Raw genomic sequence first — 10,786 nt, 5'->3', positions numbered from 1 at the left:
TATTTAATTTTAATTTGCAAATTTCCTCTGGACTCGCTGTCACGCGTGTGATTGACAGTTGCGCATTTCAAACTAAGAATGCCTTAAAATATAGGAAATGGCCAGAGGACCGCTTGGGAACAAATGTGTCAAATCTATTTATCACACAGTATACTGTCAGTTTGAAGATTTACGAGTATACATATGTACACACATATATAGCATAGTGAGACCATTTTATCAACCAAATAAACACGGACGTGCTGATAGTTTAAACAATCGATTTTGGGACAGATAAGTTCAGTCCGTGGATTCTTCTAACATATTTCTATAAAACGCATAGTAGAATTGTTCATATTATCTATGCGGGTTCAAAATGCACCTATTGAAACTACAACAGACACTTGTCTATAAATTAATATTTGTTGTTTTCTTATTACCCATTTCTTTTTTTGCATTATGTCACCCATCTACGAGTAATGTACACTTGGTCTTTTTATTTCCGATACGAAGCACAGGGAGGTGTTCGTTTTTTGTGGGATGTGGAGTCGTGTAGGACCCAGAAGGATCATTTTCCGACCGATATTCCTAATCATCCAGATGCACGGAGGCAAAGTGAATAAGTTAATTGTAAAAGCTACAATCTTTAAACATTTTTCTCAGATCGGATTGCTATGGAAATGCCACGTATCCAACATGGAACAATTCTGCATCTCTTCAATTTTTGGTGCGGAAACGCGTGTTTCTCAGAATGTTTTCTCTCTTATCGGAGATCTGATAAGCAGTACAACTAACGGCACAGCACTAGGAAACTTGTTTGTTTTTGTTCTTTTCTTTTCTTTTCTTTCGTACGGGTGTCTGACGTAGCCCACACGTCAGTGGATGAAATCAGAAAACTATAAAATGAAAAGAACAGAAAATAGAAGGGGTATCTTGATTAGCCAACTGGAAATCGCTAAGCATTGCAGTTGTTGCCAAATACAAAGCAGTTGGGGCTCGCAGCTCTTCCGTGTTCAATTAATTCAGCATTGTACATGTCAAAACTTCTCAACCGACAACCGACAACCGAACCCCAATCCCCGATCACAGTAGCCAGTTGCCAGACCTCTACCGACAAAGTTGAGTGCAAGTAAAAGGCAAGAGGTAAGAGGCCGATCCAGTTGCAAGGCCGCCCAGACGGGGTCGAGTCTAGACTTCTGGTTACCAACACCAACAGCAACACCAGCACACCACATCTCTTCTCCTTCCATTAGCCCCACAAAACATAATTTTTTCATTACCAGCTACCTTATCAGACCCTTAAGCTCTTACAGCACACTTCCAAGAGCGTAAGACGGTGCCCGAGAAGCTCCACAATGTCTAAGCCTTTGTTTTGGGCATCAGTCTTTCGGAATTTCCAAGAACATATTGAGACAAGTGGAGCAAACATCGCTGACGTATACCCCCATTGTTAAAATAGTTGTGCTTGAACAGAGTTCGATTCAACAACAATACATCCGAGAACGAAAAATGCTTTTTTCGTGTCAGTTACAGCCAAGAGCTATTGGGAAAGGTTCGAGCTGGCCGCTGCCACATTCCAACTGGATGGCGGACTGGTTTCAGATCATTGAGAGTGGCCCTACCGTAGGCATCACTTCTCCTTTCGAATGGAAGTCAAGGTCAGCGAATTACGCACGAAACTGCCATCTGGAAGATCAAGTCAAGTCAACAACATACGAGTAGTGGCATCGGCGAAAATAACGTGTTTGACCGATCCGATCGGCTGATTGTATGCTGGTGCCAGCGTTAGCGTTAGAAAAGAAATCATAAATATTTATACTGTCCCGTTGAGACTACTGACGGTCCAAAAACCGGTGGCTGGGCATGGTTCGGGTCCACATCGGAGTCAGCGCATAATTTTCCCGTTTCGAACCGGTTTCATTTGGCAACATTTCGTCCGGCACGCACGGCACGGATCGGAACGGGCTAACGTCTCGCCATTGTCCGTACTAGTAGTTGGTCGCGTTTATTTTTACTCATTTCTTTATCAGTGTCGATTCGGTCTCTTTGTGTGGTTAACGAAACAATCGATTACACGGCCGTTTGCGCTTTCCTGCACTCTACTCTACTCTGGAAAATGCATTGTGCGGGGCCCCTCACATTGTATATTCAATATATGAGAGTATGCATGTACATGGTACATGCCTGCCGCTGCCTAGGAGTGCAGAGGCTGTGACTTTCCAAGTTTTTTTGTGACAATTGTGAATCAATTAATTGCTTATTGTTCAGATTAATCATCTGTAAAGCATGCAAATAATGTCCAATTTAAAACAATATGAAGTTCATAATTAATGCGACATTGGTTTTTCAACTGGAACACAATAGTTAATACAATATTACTAATGGCCCATACGGCTATTGTCGCTTTTGCTAATTGTAATTGTAGCAATGGCGCTCTTTTTCAATTTAAACATGCTTTTAGATACAATGCATATTGATTTCTCTCAGGCTACAACGAGTTCCTTCATTGAAGTTGTGTGGTTCGACATCGACTGCACCGGGATGGATGCCTTTAAAATGCCAAAGTTTGTTTCGTTCGATTAGACAGTGTCAAAACAAGTTCACCGAAGGCCCAACAGAAATTCAGCGAATTGTCCGTCGACGAATTTTAAAGAGCGCCAGGTTCGATGTACACTAATCTGAGATCTGTCTATTTGCAAGAGCTTTAGTGCATTGAGATGAGAGCATGCGAAATATCCATGAGATAGTGCAAGTTTTTGGAGAGCACACAGACATTTCTAATCGCAACGTGGCGTATGCGCGATAAACACAATCTGATCTGCCTGGAGGTTTGTTTTGATTCAGCCAACCCACATATCTAGCCCCGTAGAATGTTATGTCTTGATGGCCCGCATTGTGGGAGAGTGTTCGCAGTACAAATTTGGCCGAAGAGCAACCTCACGCTCTCTGTGAGCTCACGCAGTGCCAACGGCAACGGCCACAAAATAAAAGAATCAGTAAGCGCGAAGTGGGCTCGTGAGAGAGTGTGTGCTCGGTCTCTGTGTGTGTCTCGGTCTCGGTCTCGGACTCGGACTCGGGCTCTTTGACATTAACGATCGGGGCGGATCGGGCCATCGGCTGTGGCAGTGGCAGCTGCGATGCGGTCTGCTGTCTGCGGCCTATAAAAGAGGCACATTTAGAGCGAGTTGCTTTTTGAAGTGAGCTCAGTGTTAATTTGATAGCAAAGTTGGCTAGTTGTGCGAGCGTACACCGACCGATTCGATACGATCCCATCCCATCCGAACAACCACAACCAGTTACGCTGCCCCGCCAAAGACAGCCAACACGACTCGAGATCCAACTCAAAGCTGCTCATGTGAGTTAAAGACAACTGATGTGGTCCCTGCCAGTGCCCCCGGACAGCAATGTGATTAGTGGAACTGGAAGGAGGGGGAGGGTGGAAGGGAGCAGAATGTGTATATATTAAACATTCGTGTTGAACGACGACACCTGCTCGTACCTCACTGCCCAAAGTGCTTGACGCGATGCGGAGCGCATTTCAATCGGAGTTCGGTGTACTGTGACATCGCTAGTTTGGTTGCTGTTGTGGCCGGTGCCAGCGCGGCAAACTCTAATTGAATTAAATACACACTCGTACCTGTAGGACTATAAAATCAACAAATATATGTACACACAACATCGAAGCCTCGGTGTTGTGGGGCAACACACAAAAACCCGCTCGAAAACCAAAATTTCGGTCAAAATTTGTTGGTTCGTCTTATGTAAAATACCTGTTCGACCTGCCGGCGATGATTAGGCGGGCTGCCGCGGTTAGCCTCAGCAAAAGGAAAAACAATCAAAATCTAAAAATAAACTAAAAAACAGGCTAAGCCAGGCGATTTCAAACAGCAAGTCCCACCCAAGTTAGCAGCAGACCAGCTCTGCAGCGGCGCGGTGACCCATTTTTCGATGTACTCGTATTGCTCGTATTGCTCAGCCCCACTCCGCCCCACTAAATGCACACACAACTGCAAAGTCAAGCCAAGCCAAGCTGTGAAACCAAAGTAAAGTTGGCTGTGCGGCCCGTGCCAAAAACAGGGCGCCAAAGAGTGGCGCGGTTGCAGGGACCAAAACGTACTCCAGCCATCGGTGGTGTCTGTGCCAATTTTGGGAATTAATTACAAGTCTGCCTCGACCAACCTCTTCATTTTTGTTATCAACTCAGATGCACAAACAGCGCAGTATTTATATTTAAATGTGCCGAAAGTAGTCTGCGATAACTGCTTACTTCGATCCAAATTGATTGATATAGATTCCGGGAACTGTCCAACGTTAAGCTCAAGTATCTGACTATCAGTTGGATAGTATTTCTATAAGTCCAATTCTGAACAACATTTCTGGAAAGTTACTTTAGGACTGCATAAGTTTTTGGCCCACAATATCAGAAAAAAATAAACGAAATTGATAGATTTATAGATTGATTAATAATTGATAGATTAATAATTATAGGCAAGAAATCTTCCATTAAATGGCTTTGGTTTCCGCTTCACAGTCCTCAGTTTAATACCTATCTATTTACAATCACTATCATGACGAGAGTGTGCTCCTAGGGAACATGAATGAATAGAGAGTCGTAAAATTAAGTTGTCTGCCTTTAGTGCTTGTAAACTTTATTGAGAGCTAAATCTTTCTTTGTCACTGACTTGCCGCTGTTAATATTTGTTTGGTCCGATCACCTTCACTGCTGCCTTTCGCATAGGTGGAAGTGGAAGAGAGGAAGCCGTCTGTTTGCTCTGATAAGATGATAAGATGATAAGAAAGCATTCAGTATTCTTGACTGGTACTCGTCGGGCCAAATGATTCATACGCTGAGACTTGTCTGCAACCCGAAATTGTATGATTAGAGTGCATTTCTGCAAAAAGTAGGAAAGTGACAAGAAATGCAAATTCCAATCAAAGAACGTGATTGTGTCAATATGCATAGATGACTGCTCTACTGTGGAGTGTCAACACAACATACCCCTGAGGCCTGAGGTCTAAATATAAATTTAGTTGAAAAAACAATCCAATCAATTATCCAATGACTATGATTTCGGTTGATCGTTTATTGGTGTCTAAGCCTAGGCTGTTTTCTCCAACCATTCACTGTGCCTACGATGCCTACCCGGACGCGGACCCAAAGACGGGTTTCAGCGCATAAAGATTGGGCTAGAAAATAGAGTGAATTGCAGAGCAGAGTTTAGCAGTCAACATTCAGGAATCTCGAATACAAGAAATTGCCATTTGTGTCAACTGAAGCGAGCACTCATTTAAGTGCTGGAGATGGGAAAGAGAACTTCAACTGGAACCGAAGCAGCAGTGGGCACGGAGGGGATGGGGACGGGGACGTGGCAGCAACCAGTTGATAACAAACACATACCAGAGCTCGAAAACATTCTCAGATATCCGCAATTGTTGGGAAGCACTCTCCCATTCCTACATGTGTATTATAAGTACTGTATACCATTCCCTCCTAAGAGTAGATATGTTTCCGACTGGGGGTATTCTAGGCCATCAATCATGGGCAATTAGTATCAACATACATACATTCACACTCGTAGAAGGCACACACACATACATAAGTATTTTGATTTGTTTCGATTATCAAACCATGACTTTTCTTATTACAGATACCGTCTGGAACGTACTCCTCTCCAACTTCCTTCAAATAATCTGCTGCAGAAATAATGTGCGGTAAGTAACTCAGGTATGCGACGTTGAACTTTGCGAGAAGCATTTAAGATTTGGTTCATTGAATTGGCGGGGCAGCATGATTCAGCTCGAATCATTACAATCGATATGTAAGCCTGCATCTGGGCCAGAGCTCGCATCTCGGGTTGAGACCTATTGCGCAACGTCCGTGGACGTCGATGGCCTTTCTCCGAGTATGCCCCAGCAGTACCTCAAGTGATCGCCCACAGATACAGACCCGATCTCGAAGCCGTTCCCAGTCCCGCACCCGAACCCGGGCTCCAAGTCCAAGTCCAAACTGGTTTCGTGGCTTGCAGGCAAATTTCCTCACAACTGGTTGGGCCCCACTCAATTGGTTTGGCTCTTGCCAAATGTGCTTGCTGCAAGTTAAACTTCTCTTTATGCATGTGTATGTACATACATATGTGCATGTGTTTATGTACTAGGTGTGTCAATATCACCTACATATGCAGGCTCTTGCATTGGTGCCTGAGTGTTGCAGAGCGATCCATTCTCAAATCTCTTATTTCACCTGCAGGTATTTTTGCGTACCTCAACTACTTGACGCCCAAGTCTCGGCTGGAGGTCCTTGATCTGCTGGTTACGGGCTTGAAGCGTCTGGAGTACCGAGGATATGACTCGACGGGTGTTGCCATCGATTCACCGGACAGCAAGAATATTGTGATGGTTAAACGCATGGGCAAGGTTAAGGTTCTGGAGGATGCCATCCAAGAGCGTAAGAATCTACCCCCCTCCCCACGCCAACCCTCACAAACTAACCCTCTAATTCGTGTCTTCAGACTTTACAGGCGGAGAGTACAGTGAGCCGGTGGCGACCCACATCGGAATTGCGCACACCCGCTGGGCCACGCACGGCGAGCCGTGTGAGCGGAACTCGCATCCGCAACGGTCGGACGAGGGCAACGGATTCGTTGTGGTGCACAACGGCATCATCACCAACTACAACGACGTGAAAACCTTCCTGAGAAAGCGTGGCTATGAGTTCGAGTCCGAGACCGACACGGAGGTGTTCGCCAAGCTGGTGCACCACCTGTGGAAGACCCATCCCACCTATTCGTTCCGCGAGCTGGTCGAGCAGGCCATTCTGCAGCTGGTGAGTGGGTGGCGTTTATCTGATCTTTTGTCTGATTTATCATCTCGTGTCTTCCCGCAGGAAGGTGCCTTTGCCGTTGCCGTCAAGTCCAAACACTTCCCTGGAGAGTGCGTGGCCGCGCGCAGGAGCTCCCCCCTGCTGGTGGGCATCAAGACAAAGACTCGCCTGGCCACGGATCACATTCCCATTCTGTACGGCAAAGGTAATTGGTCAGAGGCCTGTCTAGGCAACACTACCCCTTTCCCCCCACACCTATCTCTGTCGCTATCAGCACACACTTTTCTTGATGAGCAATATCCTTTGTCTTCTATCTCTATGTAAATAACTGTCTGTGTCTGTGTCCAATGTGTTCATTCCTTCGTAATAACCAACGCTGCTTCCTGCCGACACTCTCCGACGCTCCTTCCCGCCCTGTCTGTGTTGCGATGCCAATCCCTAGACGACAAGAAGCAGACCTCCGATCAAGGTAGTCAGTCCACTTAGTCCACTTGCCCCTTAAGCTTATCCAAACCTAATACTGGGCCACTGGGCTAACAAAAAAATAACAAACGCTTGCCTTACACACATCTGACTCCTTCAATTCCTATTTTCATACTCGTACCACTTAACTTTACTCTGCAAATGATATGTACATGCATATATGTAACACTGCTCTGTTTTGTTCTCTCGCATTTGTTTAGACGCCGACTCTGGCAAGCCCCAAGGTAACTATTATTTTGAATATGTACTTTGATTACGCTGAAATACCAAATACTCGCACACTTGCTTGCCTGGTTTTGGTCGGCTTCTGGTGGTCAGCCCACGGCCACTGCCCTACCCACCATAAACATACTATAATCGAAATGCTGCCTCGGACTCCAATGGATTCTTTGCATTTTTAGGGGATCAAATAGTTGGCAAAAGCATTTTCCACTTTTTACACGCTGTAGTCCAAGAGTAGATAGGGTATATTGTATTTGTGGTCGAAAAATGTAACACACAAAAGGAAGCTTTTCCGACCCTGTAGAGTATTTACAATATTCGTGATCAGTATCTATTGCTGAGTAGATATAGCTATGTCTGTCTGTCCGTCCTAAAATTAGAGACTACATATATAGAGTAACCAAATTTTGCAGATGTAAATGACTGATGTAGAATAAAAGCAAAATGTAAAATACGAAAAAATCATGGGGTTACATATGTATGTATGTATGTACATATGTATGTATGTATGAACTTATATACTGACTGAGTACCGTGTATAAGAGTTGGGACGCGTTCGAAGCGTCTCACGTTCCTCCTCGATTTCTTAGCATTTTGTTCATCATATTGAATATGTATTTATTTATCTATTTAGCCGAACATTCGTATACAATTCCGAACAAATTCAATTTACGAAATTGCAGTCCTGAAAGTCTTGAAAGTCTTGAAATGTCTTGTCGTTAAACTGTAGTCTGTGTGTGTACATTCCATAATCTTCCCGTGCGGCTGCTGCCGCTTAATGATTTCGTACTTTATTCGATGCGAGTGGGTGGAGAAATGGGCAAAGGATTTAGGGGAACTCTTTAACTTTGAAGGCTTGGAATACGAGAGCTTAAGGTAAATACACTCAGAGGCAAAGTGAAACTGCATTGACCGCTTGATGCGCAGTCTGTTACCAGTTTAATCTTCAAAAAGTAAGTTTTAATACCAAAGAAAACCACACAAAATATCTGTACTCATAGTATGTGGAGGCATGGGTATGTACATATGTATATGGAATGGTAGCAATCATATTCTGCACTAACAATGCACAACCGCATAATTAAATAGATTATGTTTGGCCCACTTTCGCAATGATATTAGAAATAGTTTTATTTTGCCCATTAAATGGCAGAAATTGAGCCAGAAATAGGGGATGATTGGCGGGATATTTGTGGGCAGCGAAATGCGAATGCAATTTTGGATATGATGATATTGATGATATTTCTACGTATTTACTTTCGTTTACCCGCTCCGCTGACTCCCTGCCCCTACCCATCACGCAAAACTCATTCCACACACACACAAATACAAACAAACTCCCACACAAACACACGCCATCGCCATTGCCATGTCCTGCCCTATCTCGTCACCTATTGCGCTGGTGGATTGGAACTGCAACACAACACACACGAAACACAACACGCAAAATGCAACACGCATCGCCATAAATACCATCCTCACCTTCACACACGCCTCACGCCACACGCCACACGCCTCACGCCTCACGCCCTGCAACGAACCGAATCAATGTCAACGCCATCGAAATGCCAAATTAACCAAATAGAAACTCGTCCACACGGACAAACTCGTGAATTGCCAGTGTTGCCGCGCTCAGACAGCACCTCGGAGTTCATGCCGCTGGAGGAGAAGGAAGTCGAGTATTTCTTTGCCTCGGACGCTTCGGCCGTTATTGAGCACACCAACCGGGTCATCTACCTGGAGGTAAGATTCACATAAGTAATTTCTGAATGGGCATAGATATGATGCGAATACTTGATTCACAGGATGACGATGTTGCCGCAGTTCGGGACGGTACATTGAGCATCCATCGGCTGAAGAAGAGCCTGGACGATCCGCATGCTCGTGAGATTACGACTCTGAAAATGGAAATCCAGCAGATAATGAAGGGAAACTACGACTACTTCATGCAAAAGGAGATCTTCGAGCAGCCGGACTCAGTGGTCAACACAATGAGAGGCCGAGTCCGCTTCGATGGCAATGCAATTGTGCTGGGCGGCATTAAGGACTACATTCCAGAGATTAAGCGCTGTCGTCGCCTCATGCTGATCGGATGCGGAACATCGTACCACAGTGCAGTGGCCACCCGCCAGCTGCTTGAGGAGCTGACCGAGCTGCCTGTCATGGTGGAGCTTGCCTCCGACTTTCTGGACCGCAACACACCCATTTTCCGGGACGATGTGTGCTTCTTCATCTCTCAGTCCGGCGAGACAGCCGACACTCTGATGGCGCTGCGCTACTGCAAGCAGCGAGGGGCTCTGATCATGGGCATCACGAACACAGTGGGCAGCAGCATCTGTCGCGAATCGCACTGCGGGGTGCACATCAATGCCGGACCAGAGATAGGTGTGGCCTCGACGAAGGCCTACACCTCGCAGTTCATTTCGTTGGTGATGTTCGCGCTGGTCATGTCCGAGGATCGGCTATCGCTGCAGCAGCGTCGCCTAGAGATTCTGCAGGCGTTGTCCAATCTCGCCGACCAGATCCGAAAGGTGCTCAAGCTCGACTCCAAGGTGCAAGAACTGGCCAAGGATCTCTACCAGCACAAGTCCCTTTTGATCATGGGACGCGGCTACAACTTTGCTACCTGCCTGGAGGGCGCTCTGGTAAGTAGCTTCTGCCTTCGCTGTGAATGTCGATAGTTCTCGCTAACACATATTTGCAATCAACAGAAAGTAAAGGAACTTACCTACATGCACAGTGAGGGCATCATGGCCGGAGAGCTGAAGCACGGCCCCCTAGCCCTGGTCGACGACTCAATGCCCGTCCTGATGATCGTGCTGCGCGATCCTGTGTATGTCAAGTGCATGAACGCCTTGCAACAGGTCACATCCCGCAAGGGATGTCCCATCATCATCTGCGAAGAGGGCGACGAGGAGACGAAGGCATTCTCTTCCCGTAGCCTGGAAATTCCCCGCACTGTCGACTGCCTCCAGGGCATCCTCACCGTCATTCCCATGCAACTGCTCTCATATCACATTGCCGTTCTGCGTGGGTGCGACGTCGACTGTCCCAGAAACTTGGCCAAGTCTGTCACTGTCGAATAGTGCGACTCCGAGCACCAAGACCCTTTGGACTCTTATCATAATAATCTCCCCACATATTGGAACACAAATTCGTGCGAGAATCTGATTCATCGTCGCACATACCTGTTCATCAATATTTACTACTTCATAAACACTTTTACACACACATCTCTATACTTGTACTCATATCGATTTACACACCAATTATTAAATTGAA

General features: G+C 45.7%; 1 protein-coding gene across 7 annotated transcripts; it reads left to right on the top strand.

The window, feature by feature from the left end:
• Window positions 1–3,166: 3,166 nt before the first annotated feature.
• On the top strand, window positions 3,167–10,786 carry LOC117897063 (glutamine--fructose-6-phosphate aminotransferase [isomerizing] 2). Of its 7 annotated transcripts, none has more exons than XM_034805663.1 (10): window positions 3,167–3,334; window positions 5,628–5,691; window positions 6,227–6,424; window positions 6,489–6,802; window positions 6,863–7,004; window positions 7,242–7,268; window positions 7,483–7,506; window positions 9,126–9,247; window positions 9,310–10,149; window positions 10,216–10,786. In XM_034805663.1, exons 2-10 carry the CDS (start codon window positions 5,685–5,687, stop codon window positions 10,588–10,590), a joined length of 2,049 nt encoding a protein of 682 aa, XP_034661554.1. In that variant the 5' UTR covers window positions 3,167–3,334; window positions 5,628–5,684; the 3' UTR covers window positions 10,591–10,786. The 7 variants fall into 7 exon arrangements, with proteins under 7 accessions (XP_034661554.1, XP_034661550.1, XP_034661556.1 ...); XM_034805659.1 differs by having other exon boundaries at window positions 9,090–9,247; XM_034805665.1 differs by lacking the exon at window positions 7,242–7,268.

This window comes from Drosophila subobscura, chromosome O (genome assembly GCF_008121235.1).
Source record: "Drosophila subobscura isolate 14011-0131.10 chromosome O, UCBerk_Dsub_1.0, whole genome shotgun sequence".
Lineage (NCBI taxonomy): Eukaryota > Metazoa > Arthropoda > Insecta > Diptera > Drosophilidae > Drosophila > Drosophila subobscura.
Note: the sequence above shows the minus strand (reverse complement) of the source record. Positions and strands in the feature narration are given on the sequence as shown.

Coding starts and splice junctions, on each gene's coding strand:
- LOC117897063 (XM_034805659.1), top strand. Junction 7,507..9,089: donor CGACTCTGGCAAGCCCCAAG/GTAACTATTATT, acceptor TTAACCAAATAG/AAACTCGTCCACACGGACAA. Junction 10,150..10,215: donor CCTGCCTGGAGGGCGCTCTG/GTAAGTAGCTTC, acceptor TGCAATCAACAG/AAAGTAAAGGAACTTACCTA.